This window comes from Drosophila virilis, chromosome 5 (genome assembly GCF_030788295.1).
Source record: "Drosophila virilis strain 15010-1051.87 chromosome 5, Dvir_AGI_RSII-ME, whole genome shotgun sequence".
Classification (NCBI taxonomy): Eukaryota; Metazoa; Arthropoda; class Insecta; order Diptera; family Drosophilidae; genus Drosophila; species Drosophila virilis.
The window spans coordinates 1,295,788-1,316,425 of record NC_091547.1 but is presented as its reverse complement, the minus strand read 5'-3'; the positions used below and the strand labels follow the sequence as shown (position 1 = coordinate 1,316,425).

The window sequence follows — 20,638 nt, the reverse complement described above, 5'->3', positions numbered from 1 at the left end:
AAAAAAGTTCACAAAAGGATGCAACTTTTTTTAAATGATGCTAATTATAAATAAAAAGTTAATTCCCAAATTCCCTTGCTATGGAAATCATATAGAAGATGATGTACTTAAATAACAAAATTTGGGATGGTAAAATAATAAAGTTCAACCCAAAAGATGAAACAAACAGTTCAGAAAACCAATGAAATGCCGTTAAAATGATGATGATGATGATAATATATGAAAATTGGAAAAATTAAGAGTTGCACTCACCGCCTGGACTTGGTCTCGTTCAGATTTAGCTGAATAGCGTACTTGGTGGGATTGTCGTAGTCCTTGAGCTTGAGGCGACGCCGTGAGGCCTCGCACAGGACATGCATTAGCACAAGGCTAATGACAGTCAGAATGCAACAGGGCAGCAGCTTGATGATCACGGAATGTATCCAAAAGTTGAATCTAGAGAGCAGAGAGAGAGAGAGAAAATTGTACAGGGTATCAGCTAAGGCAATCAGCCTGGCCAGCTTACCTGAACAGCATAGAATCGACGTCAAAGTACACGTGGTACATAACTTCATGCTCTCTGGTATCCACCTCGAGAGTCTCGCGCACCTTGAACACAAAGTATGTGGGCAGGCAGACAATGGGCGAGATGATGAAGGGAAAGAGGATCGCCTCTCTGGAATGTGCGAGCAGAAAATTGGCACAGCTGCCGTTCGGATGTCTGTGGAAATGGAAATATGGAAATAGTTTGCTATAAAACAAAAACAGAGAAAGAGAGAGAAAATGAAGCCACATTGCCGCCGTGTTATTCAGTTAGCAAGAGCAATAAGTGTCCAGGGGGTCCAAGGTTGTCAGCGTCATGTGGCACTCACCTGATTGCCACATATCGCCAGACAGCCAACGTCACGGTCAAACCAATCGAGATTGTGTGCAGGATCTGAGTAAAGTGCATATGGACCAGCAAATAGACAGCCCAAGCGTAGCTCAAGTCCTTTTCGCCTGCAAGACAATTTTGGATTTATAAATTTATGTATATACGTGTTAAAGTTGTAGCAAATTCTTACCTGGCTTCATGTAGATGTACTGATATGTCGTATAGGGTATATACTCCAGCATGACAAACATATCCGCCACCGCCAGCCATTTCAATATGTTGTTAATGGGCGCCTTCGCCATTTCCCTTCTGGTCAGCACCATTATATTTAATATATTGGCAATTGTGCCAAATATGCAAATCTGTTAGGTTCCAAGGGATAACGAAAATACAAATGGAAAATAAGTAAGTGAAATGCTCAAGTTGAAAATGCTCGACTACAATATACCCTGGTCCTAGCTCCGCTTAAGTAATCAATTAATCGATTATAATGTTTTTATAAATAACATCTAAGTTAATTATTCGAATATTATAATACTCTTGGTGCAGGTAACAGGCAAATGTGTTTAGATATCAAAAAATATGAATTATTTCCCATCTGCATACACTAGAAGAGAACTTTTGTTTGGTATGCCTACCTCCCATAATCCCCGAAAACGATAATACAGCTCGATAATTGTAGGTTTATATATTATTATAATATTTCTAAGATCGAAATCTTTCTACATGCTGATAGAATACAGAACTTAAAATCGTTAATTATCGAACTTGTAGAAAAATAGATAAAATTCTTTTGCATTTGACACAGTCTCTAGTTCGAGCCCTTATAGTTTCTAGGATTAACGTCAGAAACATCAGTATAAATCTGATAGATAAGTCTATACCAATATAATGCCGGAGATAAATTCAAGAAATTAAGTCTTAAAATCGATAATAATCGAAAAAAAAAAAAACAGAAAATAATCGATTTTGCCAAAAATTGGGTGGAGTTATCGAGAAAATAGATAAACATCTTAAGAAACAACTGTACTATCTCTGGCTCTTAACGTTGAAGTCGATTTTCCACTGTGTCTTGATTAGGAATGTGCTATTTGGTGTTGCAGATGACTTTTTCTAGTTGTTACATATTTGTGCATAACTGTAATATACCGTTTTACAAAAATTCAAGCAGCGCAGGATATAACAAAAGATAACAATAAACAAATGCCAAAACAAAACAAAGCTCTGCTGAGCTGAGCTGAACAGACTGAAAGCGCTAAGCTGATGGAAGCCTCACACCACACAAATGCAAAAACACACACACACACGCACACACACACACACGTAGTCCCTTGCAAGCAAAAACCCTATCAGGTCAGTTTGGTCAATGTTTTATTCATGCGCACGATTCGACCGCATATGAGACTTTTTGCTCTCCCATTATTAGCATGGACGCGAAAGCTAGAAGCCCTTTTGTCATACATACACATATACATACATACATACATACATACATACATACACGTATGTATGAATGTTTGTGTGTTGCTTTATTCTCGACCGAAAATGTTACAAAAGTACGTTATTTACCCACTGTTGCAGCACATTGCTTGGAATTTGCCTTTGTTGGAACTAATTAAAAATTTAATGCACAACTTTGATATTTAATATTGTTCTGTGACTTGACCAGAAAAGAGCAGAAAAATACAACATTTTCTAATATAAATTTGCGTATGCTTTTGTGCATAAATAATTAAATTTTGTGTTTCATATTTTGCCGCATTTAATGTCATTTGAAGGGTTTAAAGGAAACAAATTGGTCAAACCTTTTACAGCTTATTTAATGCTGTTAATGCTGTGGGACTCTTGTTTTGGCCAACATCTTATGAATTATGTAAACACACAAATTCATTTAATCTATTTGCGCTGGCCACAAAAAAGGTTATTTCCAAAACTTAACGTTCTGCGTGGGTGGGGAAGGGGGAGGGGACTTGTGGGAAGCCCCCGCACAGACAAATTCATCAGCGGACAAAAGAAAAGCCCTTTCACTTTCGCTTTCCCGCTTCGCAATCTAAAGGGTTTACATTCCTTGACATTGTGACAAGGCTTTCATTTATTTCCACTGAATGTGAAAAATGTCTTGGCGGGCGACACGGCGACATCAAGATAATTAGCACCGGGGCTGTCGCAGTTGCCAAAACAAACAAAAAAAAAAAAAAAAAAAAAACGTTGCTAATGAGCGCGCGTGCCCTGGCAACCCCAGTTATCCCTGCAGGACTCACCAAAAGCGAGACATAGCCATGGATGCCATTGTACGCCCGCAGCCAGTTGTAGATTTCACCTTGGCAATAGCCCTGGCACTCGTCCTGCTGCGAGTGATTCTTCTTCTGGAAATCGAAGAGCAGCTTCACAAAGTCCTGTATGTCGCTGCTCGTGATCTCCAGATCCTTGAGCAGCGTCTCGTTCAGCGCCACATGTGGTTCCCTCTGTCGCTGAGCCATGTTTGTCTCCTGCATGTTTTCCACTCAAAATCTTTTGCTGTGCTTGAAATTTGTCTCTCTTTAAATCATGCTGACCACCACTGAAATACAAGAAAAAACCTTCAGTAAATCAATTGACTGGCTTACTTTCGAAGCGCTATTCGTGCTTAGCCCCATAGTATCTTAATTAAGCTAATAAGGTGTGCATTTGTCAGATACATTATTCCAAATAAACAACAAATCACAGCATAACAAAGGAAAAAGCTGGCCACAAGGGACACAATTATCGCGTAGAGTATTCGGGCCCCAAATCAAACACATTGTCACAAAAAAAAAAAAAAACAAATAACTGTTAAGTGTGCACGACTAGGTACTACCCTATTCCCAACACATTTACTTCTACAAGTATATAAATAAATTGATTTTTTATATTTTTTCGAATTTCTTAAAATCTTCAAGTCTTGATAAGGTGTAAGATGCCTTTTTCAGAATGTTACATAAATTTATACAGAACCATTATACCCATTTTTATCGTTTGTGTGCAGGGTATATAAAAAGCATCTAGTATAAAGAGGGATACGAGTATCTGTATCTGTGTATCTGTGCATCTGTGCATCTGTGTAACTGTAACTGTATATGTATATGTATCTGTGTCTGTATATTTATCTGTATCTGTATCTGTATCTGTATATTTATCTGTATCTGTATCTGTATATGCATATTTATATGTATCTGTAAATGTTTCTGTATATCTGCCGCTCTATCTGCATTCGCAACGGGAAAACTAATACATGACAGTTATAAAGGCAAAGCCCATAATGAAACGGGAATCCCAGAGTGACATAAAGGGCTTAGCCGGAGAAGAAAAAAGCCTGCATTTCATTAGCAAGAGACAGTTGCTGCCTCTTTGCCAGCAAGGCAGATGCCTTTTTTGCAAATTGTGTAATTGTCAAGCGGTCTGTAAACTCTGCTCTTTATTTCTAAAAGCAGGCCATATCAATTTTACAAATGTCAAACCACATTGAAGGCAACATCAACAGCAGCAGCCGTCTGGCCAAACTGGCCAACATAATTCAAACGATAATTGATCGAAAATTTAATGTGGCAAATGAAAATTAGAGACCATGAGAAAACACCGAAGCTTAAATATGCTTGCAGTCAAATAAATTAGATTGCTCTCACGGCTGAGAGTCCAGCCCGATGCGAAATGTCTGTCAGCAAATGTGTCTACACACCGACTGACATAGTTGAAGAGACCCGCGGCTAGCGTATAATTAAACGGAGCACACCTGTCACAGTGCAGTTGCGAGTAGCTGGGCGTAGCAGTTAATTGGCTAACGATATAGATACAACTTTTCTATATGTATATTTATGTATGTATATGTTTGCATCTGTGTTTCTTTTGGGGCCGATAAACATATTTGCGACATCGTAAATCAGTCAAGTTTGTGAGTTGGCAAATCAAAGTCTCGCCCCAATGTTCAACATGTCAACGAAGGTGTTGCATTTGGCTAATGGGTTCGAGTCCGAGTCCAGCTTCAGCTCCAGCTACAGCATTGGCTTCAGCCTCACATCAAATCCTGTTCGCCGTTTCGCAATTGCAATTCAAATTTTTTGTTTTTGAGTAACTGCCCTCGTCTGTTCACCGATTGCCACACACACCACACAAAACAGCCGCACAAACTGGGCCTGCTCCAACTTTAGAGTCTTTGCCAGTTGTCAATTATTTGATTTTGATGGATATGTCAGACGTCAATAACAACAGCAACAACAACCGCTTTGGCGTTAGGAACATTTCAGAAATTGCGCCGTTTATTGTCTTGCGCAACAATTATTATTTATGAAACAATGTTTGCAATATTCTTGTTTGCCCCAACGACCAAAATACGCATCTGTCTGTTCGTAAAATACAAATATAAAACAAGAACGCATATTAAAGCCAACTGCTGAGTTTTTCTACATTCAAGGCGAATTTATTTATGTATGGTAAAACAACTTTTGTGCCACATTAAAATAACAGTATTTCAGCATTTAAAAAAGTATACAAATCAAATAAATGCAATGTCGAAGTTTATCTTCTTGCATGCGGTTAAAGCATAGTTTAATCACACAACAATTCAGGACTATTATGCATTTAATGTCTATATTGTATAGCTCGTAATTTCCATTTACTCAAGCTATTTTAAAAGTGAAATAAGCTTTTTGTACAAGTTAGTTTAAATACAAATTTGATTATCTATTGAAAACTAGCAATATTGGAAGGATCTATGCCAAAGTGTTATTAGACTCTAGATATATACATGCATACGAAAAGGAATGGATATTTTAGCCCTCAAATGAATGGTGGACTTTCCCAAACCCACGTCCTGGCGTGCATATCCATCACATAAGGTAACTACAGTACGAATTTCAGTCTGTCAGAACAAAAAGTACATATAGAGATATACTTAATCATCTTCGTGATCAACTTATACTACTTCTCTCTCATTTAAATGATATAGTATCTTTTCTGTTTCATTTAATTATCCATACTTCGAAAGTTTTTCTCTAAGTGTAAAGAAAACTAGAGTTGGGCTTCAGCTGTATAGACAAGTAATTATAGATGTTTTACGCATTAGAAGATTTATGCGACTAGTTCTGCAAGAAAAACAATAATTTATTCAATTTGCTTTTTTGTGTCCTCCAAAACAGAGTGCAAAGTTTTTGTGCTAAGCAGGTCGCGGGAAATTCCTGCGGGAAATGGAAAAGCAGGTGGCGTAACGCAACACGAGCACAGTGGGAGACACACACACACGCACACACACAAGCAAATGGCGCCAACTGACAGCTTTAGATAAACGCCATACGGATTTTTTGCTGCCATTAGCTGTTGTGCTGTTAATTAATGTTCCGTTACGCACAAGCTCACACACAGAGAGACATACTGTGTGTGTTTTTTTATTGCAGCATAAACCATAACCAGAGTGTGTGTCCCAGGCACGCAGCCTTATCAAACAGAAGCTCGCATTTCCCTCCGCCCAGCAGCAGCAGTTTCCCGCAGCGCCAATTGCCTTAACGATCCTTCAGCGCGCTCGCGGCCCATTAAAATGTAATTTCGCTCAAAATGAGAACTTAGACAACAGACTTTATGTTCTATTAAACATCTAAATATACGAATACTATCTCTTGTAGTTGTCCATGGGTATTACTTGAGACAATTGCCACTAGGTAAACGCAGTTTGGAATTCAATTTGCGTTCGCCAACTGAGTAAAAAACCATTTGTTGCTGCCTGTTGCCTGTTGCCTGGCCTGGCCGGGGCAAATGGCTTTGCAAATTGCACAGATTAGAGCCAGAAATGGAATTGAATAAAAATTTATTGGCCAAATTTATCAAGTGCTTCTACGTTTGACTGCCGTTCCACAGGCCAAACAAATTGCAATGCTGCCTGCTTTACATAAAAGACAAAATAAATACAATGTTTGTATGGCAATTTGCCACTGCCTGCATGATATATTCCGCTTAAGCCATAGACATTCAGATTTTATGTTTTGATAATTTTTAGATTTTAAAAAAGCATTACAAGTCAAGATTAGACACAAGCGACAAAGACATTCAATTTCAGCAGAGCTTTAAGGGGAGCTTTAATTTATTTATACGTTACAATAAATCCAGCTTAAAGCTTTAAATGCAGTTAATAAAATAAATGTAGGTAGACAAATCAAAGCTATCTACAATATATTACTTCGATATGCATTCAATACACATGCATTTCATATAATTTTAACCTAAGCTTTCAATAAATTCCTAAGCTTTAAGCTGGATTAAATGTGAAACATAAAATCCCAAATCTCCTGCCTGAAACATTTATAAGTATTGAAGCTCAAAATTCAGATCCTATGTTATGAAACTTGTCCAATTAAAACTCACAATAAATTCAGATAAAACAATCTAAAAACAAATTCAGGAGCTTGCAGCTTTAAGAGAGCTTCACTGGTTACGCTTAATCCAGCTTACAATTGCTTTAAAAGCGCATACTCCAAAAAAATGTGTTTTCATCTTTGACATTTGATCAATTATTCATTTAATTTTCATATAAAAAAAGAGCTAGTGTACTTCTGTGAACCAATTAATAAGTAAAACTACATGATCCGTATACATTACAAATAATTTTATGCGTATCGAGTCCAGTCAACACTCAACATGAGTGACTTGTGCTGTAAGCCGAATAGTTTTTCCGATTGAAAAAAAAAAAACCAAGCTGTATACAATTTATGTAGCTGACAGAATGTCCGTCGATTGTCAGAGCACATGACCAGGCACACACAACATACACACGCACACACAACTTGTTTGATACAATTTGGACTTGATGTGGGCATTTACTTACTTACAGCCAATGTGCGTGTCTCTCACTCTCGTATTCTTATATGATTTTTCCTATTTTTGCTGCTGCCTAAATACTTTTTGCCTAATGAGTGCGTTTGACTTAGTTGTGAGTGAGTCTCTAGCCGACCAACAAAAATTGTATAAATAAACAGATTCTGGCTGCAAATATCGTTAGTTCAAATTTAGACACAGTGCAGTGCAGTGCGTAAAGCCTAGTAAATAAAGAAAATACTTTATCACTATGAAATTCACTGTAAGTTGAACCCGATGCAACTTTAGAGCTTTAAGTTGAGAAAATATTAAAGTCAAGCAAAAAGTTTAAATAGAGTGAAAAGCTTAAATAGAACGCAAACTAAAATGTTGACTTGTTAAATTTATATTTAAGAGAGCTGGCAAAATTGTTGGTAAATATTTTGTAAATAAGAACATATTAAAAATATAATAAATGAGCCTTCAGCTTGTAATTTGTAAAGCCCAAAAACAAATTTTTGCCAGCCTCATTTATAAGCTTTGCTGCTGCGCTGACTGACAGCTAAAAATCTATTTTCATTTAAATATTTCTATAATTTTTTGTTGCATGCTATTCTGCTGTTTGCTGCAAATGGAAAAACCAAATAAAATAAAACAATGCAAATTGGATTGTACAGTTAATATTGCTGATTGCTGGCGCTGCTTGCATCCTGGCCGCACCCGTTGCCGAGGAGCAGCAACAGCAACAGGACTCTGAGTCGTCGGTCAAGGCCAAGCGTGGCTTGGCACTGGGTCTGGGCTACCACGCCCCCATTCTAACCCATTCGCATTACGTTGCCGCACCAACCATCGTTCATCATGCGCCATTGATTTCGCATGCACCGCTCATTTCCCACGCACCACTCATTGCGCACCATCCTGTGTCGTCGGTCTCCTATCACCTGCCCACCTACCACTCCATCCATCATTTCTGAGCAGTCGCCAGAGCAACCGGAGCAGCAGCAGCAACAGCAATAACAGCTGGAGTCAACAACAAACAGTCAAGACGTGCAAAAGCGGCAAAAGTAAAACAACAAAAAAATTCCAGAAAAAAGAAAAACCCAAGGGAAAACTTTTCCATTCGTTTCCACCCGGTTACAACATGAATTCCTAGAAAATTGTGTACTACTACCGCCCCCCTTCACAGCACCCACGCAGCTTTTAACGTTTATCATTTGCTCTTGTAAATAAAAATGTACAAAAAGTTTTCTTCTGCATTTAAACAAACGATATCTTCAGTTACAACTTTGCGCCAACTTAAGGGTAAGCTGGGCCGCCAACTTGCCACTACACTCAGAGAAATCAGCATGCATTTCCTTCTAAACCCAAATACATATTTGGTGGGTTTTCAAATACCTAAGCTGAGAGCAAGTCATATTTGAAGACATTTTTGCTTCATCAATCAACAGACTATGCAAATTATACTTCCACTGAAAATGTTTCACGCTTATTTCACGTGTGAAAGTTCTTGTTGCAAGTATTTTGAACTGGTTCGGTTCACGGCTAGAACCAGGTACAGCCCTTGAGTCTTTCTGTCCACAACTAACACATTTTACAATTTTATTTTCATTTGTTTTTGATATTTGGTAAAAGTGCAAACGCCTGTACTAGTAGTACCTAGTACCTAGTTTTTCTCTGAGTGTTTGGGGTTGAAAGTACGTGTAAGTGCAGCAGTTAAGCGCAGTCTTTGCCGCAGCCCTCTTCCTGGCAACCAATTTGAACCGCAACAGCATCTTTTGCCACTGCCACAATTCTTTTTTGCCAGCTGCAGGCGCACAATTGTCACAACTTGGAGCACATAATCCTGGCAGTTAAGCCCTTATGGCGCAGGACAAACATTAAGTTAACATTATGATTACGCACATTATGCAACAACATTATTGTTATTATTATTATTATTATGCCCCAATGCAGCGTTTAACGAGCTTCGTGTGCATTGGCGTTTAACTTTTCATTTTGCAGCTTCAAATCGGGGCTTAATGCCAATTTACGAGCTAGTCAACTCTCTACCCTTGATCAAATGTACTTAATCTGTTCAATAAGAATAAATAAGCTCGTATATATTCTAGTTGATTCAATACAGTTTTAGACATCTGCCACAACAACATAAACTGAACATATAATGTAATTAGGGCTTAGTTGGAAAAATCCATATAAAGCAGTAAAAAGCTTATCCAATCGCTTGCAACTGGATGCGCTTAGTTTAAATTTTTTATGTAAAAATTCAACGGAAAACGTTTGCGATTATGTTATATGTGGAAATTATGCAAAGTTTCATGACGATAGCTTTAAAAGTGACAGACAAGGACAGAATCGGCTGTTGATACTGTTCAAGAATGTATATATAGTTTATAGGTCCGGATATGTCACCTTCTATACGTTACAAATTTCGAGACCAAAATAAAAAATATCCTCTGCAAGGGTATAAAAATGTCATAATTGTATCTGTTCAAATGGGATCCATAGGATATAGTTATTCGATGCTCGTTAGATTGGTCAATATACTAAATACTAAAACAAAAACTAGAGTTAGTAACGTAAGTTTCAAAAAGAAAGTTAAAGTAAAGAAAACTCACTTTTTGACTGCTCGTTCCTATAGAAGCGATAAGTATAAACATATGTCAACATATGATTGCGAAAACAAGTTTTTCATAAAAATAATTCATTTCCTTTGCCTTCCGCCATATGATACAATAATCCGAAGCGAACGACTGCCAGATAAAGTCGAACTGGAACTGGTCAAGCATACACTTTATAGGGTTGAAGATTTGTCCTTTGAAGCGATACGCATGTCCTGACAAAATTATAGGGTATAAATCACACACACACACACACACGCGCGAATTATATCTTGAATAGTAGGTGTGGTACATTTATATTTGTATTTAACTCTACATGCACTGCATTTGTGTCTGAACTAAGCTGTAGACTTATTGAAAATTTGATTCAGAACGGAGCCGAAGCTTAGTCGGAGAAACTGTCGCTCCAGTAGGTTGTCGTCAGGGGTGCCACCGACTTGAACAGATCCCGTCCCTGGCTGGGATGACCTTCCATGGCTTGGCGCTTGACTTTCGTCTCCGAATGGCGATTGCAATTGGTGCTCTGATGGCGCTGTAGGCGCGTCTGTGTGAGGAACGTGCGCTGACAACGCTTGCACTCGTAGATGATGCCATGCTCATCATGGCTGAGGGCCATGTGCCGCTTGAGCTCGGCGCGCAGCCGGAATATCTGGGCGCAGAGCTCGCAACGGAACTGGGCGCGCTCCGCCGCGTGACGCTCCATGTGCGTCTTGTAGGCGCCACGCACCTTGAATTTTTTGTTGCATATCTGACAATGGAATTCATGGCGAGAGTCGTGCATCTTGCGATGCATCACATAGGATTGCTTGCGTGGAAAGCTTAAGTCACACTGGTCGCACTCGAAGGGTCCCTGCGAGGCGGCGGGTGACGTTTGGAGACTGCGCCTTTTGTGGTTCTCCTCTTCTTGACTGTTGGCGCCCGCCGAGCGTTTTGTGCCCTTCTTGCGGCCACGTCGTCTGCCCGGCTTGCGTTTTTCACTGATGTCCGTGTCGGCAGAGTCGCTGTCGCCGCTTGTGGAGCCCGCAACATCGGAGACCTTAAACTCAACATCATCGTTAAGCTCCTCCTCGTCCTCTTCGCTTGCCGAGTCGGAGACGGGTGCATCTATGACCACATAGCCACGCGGCCGACGCACTTTGTTCTTGCTGCGTGACAAGCGCTTGCGCAGTTCCCGCTCGGTGGTTTCTAGCTGCTGTCGCAGCTTTATGGCAATTGTGAGACTCTCCAGGCAGCCGTTGCATATAAACTGCGGCATAAAGTCCTTAGGCGCTATCGATACACTGGGACAAAGGAGCAGCAACATGTCGGCGGGCGTGCTGCCTTCGCTGGTCTTGGTGAAGAGACTGACCAGCTGGTCCTTGGTGGTGCAGACACGGCACTGTGTTTCATCCACGGGCTCCACCTGGGCTTGTGCTCCAGAGCGTGCGCTGGCATTCGCCTCTTCTGTTGGATCTGGCTGAGCATCATCACCTGTTATGATTTCTCCCTCATCCTCTGCCTCAACCAGTTCTTCCACAGCTTCTTCGACAGAATCGTCTACAGACTCTTCGATAGCTTCGTCTACCGAGTCTTCTACAGGCTCTTCAGCTGTCTCACTTGGTGCACTTTCTGCAGCAGCTGATGGTGCAACAGCTGTTGGTTCGTCTTCTTTATTATTGACCGCCGCTGATGCGTCCTCTTCTACTTCTGTTAACTCCCGCTCGTCATCGCACTCATCGTCAGCCATTTCGTCTTCTAGATATTCGACTTCACCCATTTCCTCCTCGCCATCCACCTCCTCCTCTTCCTCGTGCTCCTCTGCTGCTACCACCGATGTCTGTGGTTCGACATGCGCCGCCGCATTACCCTAGAAAATGTTAAGCATGTTTTTACTCTTGTGATTTATCTTACACACACACCCCCCTCCCCCTTCTGCGCACCTCTGCCATGTACACAACAGTGTTCGCCTCTGCTTCCTCTTCCTCAACAATGGCGCTGCTGGCCGCCCACGCATTTGTGGCAGACACCACCTCCGGCTGCGGCTGCGGCTGCGGCTGGGGCTCCGTCTCCACGTCCTCTCCATTCTCAGCCACTCCATTTGTGGTCGCCGCAGGCGTTATTTCCTCTTCCATTTCGTATTTTGTTTTCTGCTTTTTGGCGCCTCAATATTTACGCCGGCCCCCACAAACAGTTCGACAAGCAAATTTGTTTTCTTTATTTTCACGGTCCACTTTACAGTTTTCTATATACACTTTCTCCTTTGGGGTCTGACGCAATCGTTATAATGTTTATAGCTCGCTCTCTAATTACACAACTTAACACTGTTTCAAGCAAAAAGGCCCAAACATTTATTAGTTTTTACAAAACAACGCCATATTGTATGAGTACATACACGCAGCGCACAGCTGTTTTTGGCATCGATGCCTGTGCGCATGTCAATTAAATATCGATAGGCCGATAGCGACGCATGTTGCGACACGAGCGCGCCAAAATGAGTACGAATTTGAAATGAAAAACGTAGCGAATATTTTAATGAATTACTCAATGTGTATTTTGGCAGATATTTTGGTAGCATTAAACGAAAACGAGTACACGTGCTCAGCATATGGCATTTGCCCATTTGCATCACTTTTTTAAAAAGAATTTCCGTTCTGTTTTGAATTCGAATTTCAACCAATTAAAAGCACTTAGCCCCCAACTTGGAATATACAAAGCTATCCATGCATTCATCCAAAAGTATATCTATAAAATGTTTTTCAGTGAAAATCAAATTCCATGACAATGCTTTTACGCAGCTATTATAATAGCTAGAAAGAAGTACCCCCACAACAATAAAATGAGCCCATTCGTCGTCAAGTGCGTAAACCAAAAAAAAAAATAAATAAATAAATAAAAATCCAGTGCGATCCACACAACATGGGCGACATATTTATTTCAATTATGCGAACTCGAAGACCAAAGTGCTGCCACGAATAAAAAAAACAAGAAAATTGTTTATACTGTCAGGCGAAATAATGTTAAAGTTGCCACATCAACATTCAGGAGCCATTTGAAGGCAATTTGCGTTAACAGGTCCCCAAAACATACGGATTTTTTACATTCCTATATATATTTTATATATAAATGTGTATTTTTTCTTTCTTGTGATATACGTCAACAATTATCGCAGGAAAACGTGCTCGGCGCCTACTCGACATTAACATGAAGACGAACTGGGTTGGCCCGCTGGGAAACGTGTCGTGAGATTTCTGTTTCTGAAGATAGCAAACGATGATTGGGATTGGCACAGGAGCAGGGAAAGGAACGGCGACAGCAGACAAGGACTGGGACAAGAATTGGAACAGGTCGTAACTAGATAAATATAGCGTAGCACGCTTCCTCTGGCAGTGATAAAAAAGCGCGACCATGTCAACTGACAAGCGCATTCCCTGAACGCACAAGACATCGGCGACACAACATGATTAATTATGCATGAGCTGCCACCCCATCAACCCACTCATTCATCCAGCCACCCAACCACCCAACCACCCAACACCACGCATCCACCAGCGAGGCAGCAAGCCATCCAGAAGACAAACACCAGCATATGTTACCATGTCGGAGGCTTATGCGTCAGTTCTTTGGAGCAGCAATGAAACCGATACCTCATCCTCTATCCTTGTTGCTTTAGGTGTAAATACCAAGGACTTTTTGCAGCAACATAAATTGCGCTTTGAGTTTGCGATTTAAACTAGCTTAAATAACAATGTACCTCCATATAGTATAGCACACACACGCTTCCTACAACTGCCCCTATTTAATCGTGTATCAAGTAATTTATTGTTTACCTCGAACCTGGCAGCACAAAAAGACAGCAAATAATTGAATTTAATTGGCTTTTTCAGTCCGAAAACAACTGCAGCACTTATAGCGCTTGACAAACAAGCGCCCAAGAATTATTAGTTGCAATTGCAGCATTACACTGAGACAATAATTCATAGTAGATGACATATCGGAAACTATAAATAAGTAGAAACAGCAATACATTTAAGATATGAATGGAGTTTGAAAACGAAACTTTGCACACACATTATTTGACTGTTTGTTGACAAATATGAAATATATATCGCCAAAAAAGATTGGTTAAAAGTTCATGAATTTGATGAATGTACTAATGTACTAAACAGAACAATAAAACTGTGTCAAACTCTACAAAATATCAAAATAAATTTCAACTGCTTAAGCATATTCTCATTTAGATGCGTGTTCGTTGTTATTTTTTATTGCAATAATTTGAAACAATATGTAAACAAGACGTGATAATTTGCACACTCGCTCACAGTCATAAAGTTTAAAGTGTTATTCGTGATGTGCGGCAACACGCAAAAGGCCAAAGGGATTATGTTTTACTCATTTTGATCCCTTTCTCCAACTAAAATTAAACCCGCATTACGCATTCAAAATAGGTGCTCGACACTTGAGCGGTAGCTCAAGCGTTTAAGTATCCAATTTGACATTATCTTGACCGATTTAGGCGGCTTTGCTGCTGTCAATATATTTATATCTGCGCCCGTTTGTCTATCTGATGCCGAATGTGCTTGAAAGATAAATATTTTTGTAGCTGAAATACGTGTCTCGGCTGAAAGACGAAAGTTTCGATGAGAAAACGTAGCTGTAGCATACGGCTACAAAACCTTTGCATAGCATCATTTAGCAACTGGCAACTGCTAAATACAAAAGTAGAAAAATGTGTATACCCTGTAAATATTAAAGCAGGGCAGGTATAATGGTTTAGTGCAAGCGTATGAGGCAGATGGAAGGTGGCAGACTTACGCATAGATGATTCTATAAATTGATTATCATTCTAAGCTCGGCTAAAAATTAAATGCTCAAAATGATCGATAACTACCCTGTATTTTAGCAAAACGATATATATCGATATCCGTCTAGAACGTAGATGCTCAAAACGATCGATAACGTTCCTATTTTATTAGCAAAACGATATATATCGAAATGCTGCAGTTGTCATCAATAATTAAAGGCTCAATATGTCAAATATCTTTCCTGTATTGCATTTTAAATGCCCAGGGTATGTTCTAGTCGACCATTCTCCACACACTCTTGTTGGTTAGAGAAATACAATATATAAACGAAAAGATAATAAATCAAATTTTCACATAGCGGCGGAAATCTATCTGCGAAGATGACTTCAAGCAGCTTGACAAAATAATTTGTGTGTGTCAGGTAATAAAATACACACGTGTGTTGTGTTGTGTGTGCGGTGTATGAATGGGTGTGTGTTGTGTATGTGGTGGGTGTGTGAATGGGTGTAAGTGACTAGACACGAGTGTGAGGCTTTAGTCAGCTCTAGCACAAATCAACACGCATAGCACAAAGGCATTGAGAACGCCACAAAGTGTGCAACATTTGCTATTCATTCGATTGAAAAAGCCGAACTCATTTTGGAACTGAATTCATTCAAGCATTCATTCGTGCAATTCATATGCTGTCACCCAAATGAATCGATATCTCTTGAAATATGCGTATAATTAAGTGCCCAACAGCATTATGTTATTTTAAATGTACATGCCACATATATTTGCTTTCATTTTTTTATTTGGAAGGGTGAATAATAATTAATCTTATGTACGCACACGCTTTTAATTACAGTTTACAGAGTTTACAAAATGTTGTGCTTAGCGCGTGGCTAAGGCTAATTAATGCCACATCAATCAAGTCTAGAGCACCGCAATAATGATCGTATGTAAATAGGCAGAGCTTTATATTCATTCTACAAATTACTTGACTCCACACATAATCCTTTGCGGGGGTTCGCCCGCACGTTGCGCATACGCCCCGTGCTCCTCAGTTACAAATGCATACATAAAAAAAGTAAATAAAAATAACAAAAAAAAAAAAAATACAAAAAATATAAAGAGCAGCGCCATCAACAGGCAATTTTTTATAAGCGTATAATTTGAAAATACCCTCGGGGTAATATGTTTATGCTCAGCTGCTGCCTTTGTCCCTATTGTGTTAGGCTTTCATTGTTGCTGTTATTGTTTATGTGTGTGTGTGTGTGAGTGTATGTGTGAGAGTGTGTGTATTCTTTATACGACCCCAAGCACAAATATTTTGTGCTTTACTAAATTTGTACACAGCACAAATTATCTACACAGCCCGAGGGCAGCTCCTACTGTAATTATATACATACAAAAGAGTTTTTTCTGATAGACACGTAAGAGCTTGAGAATTTATACCAAAGCATTCCTTTGATTTGGCCATCAATTCGGCAGTTCTCTGCTTTGTAAACGTGACATCACAAGCCGAAAGGCTTTTGATATCTGAGTCGCCGCAAAATTGCAATATTAGTGCTTGTTTATTTTATCTTTTATTATTCACAATTAATTTTGAGTGTTTTAAATGCAAGAACCGGATACAGTTCGCATTTAATACATTTCATGGTTTTTATGAGTTAAGCATTTTTAATTAATTAAAGAATAAATTATATTTCGATTAAGCTTTAATGTAGCCATCATTTATCTCACATCGATTCCGTAACTTTTGAAGCTGCTTTCGCCTAATCTAATCCAGCACACACACATATGTGTGTGCAAGTAATGCCTGGGAATTCGTTGATGTTCATTATTAATATTGGCTCTGTCAAGTATGCTAGGTGCTTCACGAGAAGCGGAAGGATACGCGTATTGCGGGCTGCGAGCGGGGTTAGATTGTATAACTGCCGGCTAATAAACAGTGCGATAAGCAGCTTTATTTCACTGCACGACTGCCTCATTAGACGCGCGTACTCGATGAACAATTCATAAACCACGGGCCCATATGTCAGACCAAGACACGATTCCCATGAACAACATCCACAGCAACAAGTACAAGAAGAAGAAAATGAGAGGGAGTGGAATCTGGGAACGGGAGCTCATCTGTGCTGTCGTCAGAGCTCGTCTCGCATTTGTCTCAATCAATTAGGATGCTGACAATTTAGTCAAGCCGGCACGTGTCTGTATTAGCATAACGCACATTATATTGAAGACAATGTCTTTGATGGAGCCCACAAACAGAAGGAGAGGGCTGGGTGGAGGCATATGCTAAAAACGCAAATTCCAATCAAACTTCGGCGCATGTTTAAGCGAGCGTGTCAAATATGCCTAAAAGCGTATGGATTTCGCAAACAGTTGGATCTGCACACAAAAACCAAAACACACACAAAAGACACACACACACACTCACACACACACACACACATATATATATATATATGTAGTTGGCAGCTTGTCGCCCTGCAGCTGTTACCACTTTTAGCTGCCTGAAGGACCTTTAAAAGCCAACAGCCCGAGAGTTTGGTTTCCTTTAAACTGATACAATGCGCTGGGTATATACACTGGGGGACATAAAAACAGTATCATGTTATTAAAAAACAAAAATAAAATATAATATATTGGGTATAAAGAAGAATACCTTTTTGTTATGAAAAAAAAGCAATATTATAAACAACATCATATAAAAAGATTGTGTTTATATCATGCTAAGCCCTTTGGTCGACCTTTGACATTTTCTCTGTTAGTTCGAACCAATAGGAATTAGAATATATTTTATTAATAGATGAAACGCAGCGACAAAAGTTTTTACTTTCTTTAAGCGAACCGGTTTATTTATGAATTCAGCATCCACAACAAAAGGCGACAAAATCGCAATATCAAACGATTTTTGGTCTTTGATCTCGACGCGGCGCCGGACATCAAATAAAAAGCTGGCGGCGGGAAAAACCAAACCGCAAAAATCCAGAACAAAACAAAAAGAATAACCGAATAACCGAATAACGTCGGCATTTCGTACAATGAACCGAAAAATAGTCTTATGCAAAGGCTCCAATATGCCCCAAAGACAAGAAAAAAATAAACCGAAAAAATATGTTGTGTACATAATTGAAAAGATGTAGCAACAAATCCATATAAATTAATATTATAAAAAAACAAACAAATATTTGTAGAAATATTTTAATATAATGCTCTGTCGCACGATTTGTTTACTTTCTATGCTATTGGATATTCCCAGAGCACGTTTGTTCTTTAGCGAAACTCGTTTTCTTGTTTTTTTTTTTTTTTTATTGTTTTTATCTTCTTATTTTTTGTTGAGCGTGGCGGGCGGGAGGATTATATATCGGAGCAGATCCCGCATATTTGCGTAGACGCCATCGAAATGAATTGTAGCGTCTTGAAACAAGAAATCAATTCCGAACAGCTGTGAGCTGCGGCTTTTGGCTTTCCCATTCATGGCCGACGCTTGGCGGCATCTTTCTCTCGGCCTCAACTTGATATAAATAGCGGCTGCGGCGACTTGGCTAATTATACTTGGCACAAGTCCCAACGAAGCATCAACAGCAACAAGCATACCCAAAAATGTCGAAACCTTTTGCAATTGTTTTGGTATTCGCAGCCGTTTGCCTAATCCTGGCCAATGCAGCTCCAGCACAACTACTGGACGCACAGACGGCGATCAACAAGATAATAGGTAAGTTTCGGGTCACAATTATTAAGTGTCGTACTCTTCAGCTAACCTGTCCATCATGTCCTTTGCACTTTGCAGACGCCTACAACAGTCGCTTTCCCGGACCCTCGCAGGTGTATCCCTGGGAGGTGGCCACGCTCATCGATCCCAACACCTTTGTGCCCCGCCAATTTTAAAAGTACCTGAGCGCAAGCCAAGCCGTTGACCACCATTTGCTGTGTTTTATGCCTATTGCATTTAGTTATTAGTTCGACAAGAATACAAAAATAAAAATATTAAAAAAAAAAAAAAAAAAAAAAAAAGAAAAAAAAAGTTCTTTCTATTTCATAGTCGCATTAAAAATACAAAGATCAAAGATAAACAACAAAGTGCAATATTTCATTTAGCATTTCACACCCGTTTATAATGCGATTAGCTTAAAAAAAAAATGAAATGAAATAGTATTTAAATTAATGAACCGACAAAAAGTATCAAAATCCATTAAGCCTATATGAATTTATGGATTTTTTAATTATCCAATTACGACACACAATTAAACAAGAATTGTTTGATGGGTGTCTTCTTCTTCTCTTCGGGCATTTGGGTATTTCAGCACAACTTGTTCCCTCCTGCGAGAGAGGCCAAACAAGTTCATTGTTTGAGTGCTGGAATTTATGTTTATTAAATACCATATGCTGATTATGGGTATAACCCGAATCCATTAACTCAAAACATTTTAGTTTTGTTTAGATATGAATTCATAAACAAATTTCGAAAAAAAAAATAAATAAATAACTAGAATACATATTTTCCCGCCCGTGTTCACAATTGTGCTGCACAGTGTAGCAATCCAATTGGTTATTATTACAACTCAAAACACAAATATAATTGTCCATTCAAGTGAATGCCAATTAGTTGCTGTCCTGCAAATGCGAAATGTGCGAAACTATGGCAACTCTACCAAACAACCCTCCGGCAGCGATTCACTAAAGGATTCAAGGAACCGAGAACTGTAAGCAGCACATATCACGGAAACATTTTAAACCTTTGACAGCAATTGAGTGGCTTCCCTGATTCCTTGCACATATACGTGTTCTGTCCATATGTGGGAAAATGCAAATCTGTACAGAATATATTCATAAGCTATTTATTTATATAGCATTCATATATGTAGCGATGAATATAGTTACAAGCATTTACCTAAGGCATTAACATATAGGCACAAATCATGCTAACCTTTTTATCCAAGTCTGTACAGAATATATTCATAAACTATTCACTATACAGTGAAATTTCATTTCTTGATGCCATTCATCTTCTTCGTATAGTAAATACTCAAGTCTGTTTAGAATATAAGCTCAAATTGTGCTACACTTTTCTACTTGAGCCTGCAGGGAATATATTCATAAGCTATTCAGCTATAGCACTTAAATATTTAACAACCAGACTTTAGTTCCCGGTTCTTGCTTCTTTGAAAGAGTTTGTTACATTTCGAGATGCTATTTAACTTCTGCTTTAAAGTTATAGAGCAAGCCAAGATACATGTGTAAACATTTGCTGTCATGGTTATTTTCGTCCTCTTAGCAATATTTCTATACTCAAGTTTGTGTGTTTGTGTGCCAGTTAGCATTTTCGCATATCCTGGAAAGACATCCTTTTGCAGCTACAGCTGCTTAGCTTGAAAGCGGATGAAAATATTATTTAAAGTTTGTTGCCACTTGCCGTAGTTTTATAAAACTCGAAGAGAGTAGCTCTTGAGCTTGGCTAAATAAAAAATATGTCGAACATAATAAACGGAAAGAACATACACTCAGCAAAAAAATATACGTCTAATATAATAAGAAACGAGTTTGAAGCGTTTTGTTAGTCTAAATTGCAAATATGTTGAGTTCTTAAATGTTCTTAAGTTCTT

The 20,638-nt window shown here is 39.1% G+C and overlaps 4 protein-coding genes across 9 annotated transcripts in view; 2 read left to right on the top strand and 2 right to left on the bottom strand.

Annotated features, from left to right (window-relative positions):
* The window catches only part of LOC6635932 (G-protein coupled receptor dmsr-1), a 91,731-nt gene that overhangs the window by 1,410 nt on the left and 69,683 nt on the right, over window positions 1-20,638 (bottom strand). For 5 of the 6 annotated variants that reach the window (XM_015168817.3, XM_070209823.1, XM_070209827.1 and 2 more), the window contains 5 exons: window positions 3,115-3,413; window positions 1,044-1,215; window positions 852-978; window positions 506-700; window positions 253-435 (listed from right to left, as the gene is read on the bottom strand). In XM_015168817.3, coding sequence (XP_015024303.1) covers window positions 253-435; window positions 506-700; window positions 852-978; window positions 1,044-1,215; window positions 3,115-3,348 — 911 coding nt within the window. In that variant the 5' untranslated portion in view covers window positions 3,349-3,413. Of the gene's footprint in view, window positions 1-252; window positions 436-505; window positions 701-851; window positions 979-1,043; window positions 1,216-3,114; window positions 3,414-10,263; window positions 10,407-20,638 lie in introns of those variants that run through there. The other variant, XM_070209826.1, reaches the window with a different exon arrangement.
* On the top strand, window positions 7,828-8,910 carry LOC6635931 (uncharacterized). Its single transcript, XM_002059334.4, has 2 exons — window positions 7,828-7,931; window positions 8,326-8,910. Exons 1-2 carry the CDS (start codon window positions 7,920-7,922, stop codon window positions 8,620-8,622), a joined length of 309 nt encoding a protein of 102 aa, XP_002059370.3. The 5' UTR covers window positions 7,828-7,919; the 3' UTR covers window positions 8,623-8,910.
* Window positions 10,544-12,640, bottom strand: LOC6635930 (zinc finger protein 35). Its single transcript, XM_002059333.4, has 2 exons — window positions 12,186-12,640; window positions 10,544-12,112 (listed from the first exon to the last, which is right to left on the bottom strand). The coding sequence occupies exons 1-2, from the start codon at window positions 12,375-12,377 to the stop codon at window positions 10,652-10,654; spliced, it is 1,653 nt and encodes a 550-aa protein (XP_002059369.1). The 5' UTR covers window positions 12,378-12,640; the 3' UTR covers window positions 10,544-10,651.
* Window positions 18,584-19,050, top strand: LOC6635928 (uncharacterized). Its single transcript, XM_002059332.4, has 2 exons — window positions 18,584-18,750; window positions 18,826-19,050. The coding sequence occupies exons 1-2, from the start codon at window positions 18,639-18,641 to the stop codon at window positions 18,921-18,923; spliced, it is 210 nt and encodes a 69-aa protein (XP_002059368.1). The 5' UTR covers window positions 18,584-18,638; the 3' UTR covers window positions 18,924-19,050.

Excerpts from the sequence above, each read along its gene's own strand:
- LOC6635928 (XM_002059332.4), top strand. The coding sequence starts at position 18,639 with ATGTCGAAACCTTTTGCAATTGTTTTGGTATTCGCAGCCGTTTGCCTA. Across the intron at positions 18,751-18,825 it reads GGCGATCAACAAGATAATAG|ACGCCTACAACAGTCGCTTT; the intron begins GTAAGTTTCGGG and ends TGCACTTTGCAG.
- LOC6635930 (XM_002059333.4), bottom strand. The coding sequence starts at position 12,377 with ATGGAAGAGGAAATAACGCCTGCGGCGACCACAAATGGAGTGGCTGAG. Across the intron at positions 12,113-12,185 it reads CTGTTGTGTACATGGCAGAG|GGTAATGCGGCGGCGCATGT; the intron begins GTGCGCAGAAGG and ends AACATTTTCTAG.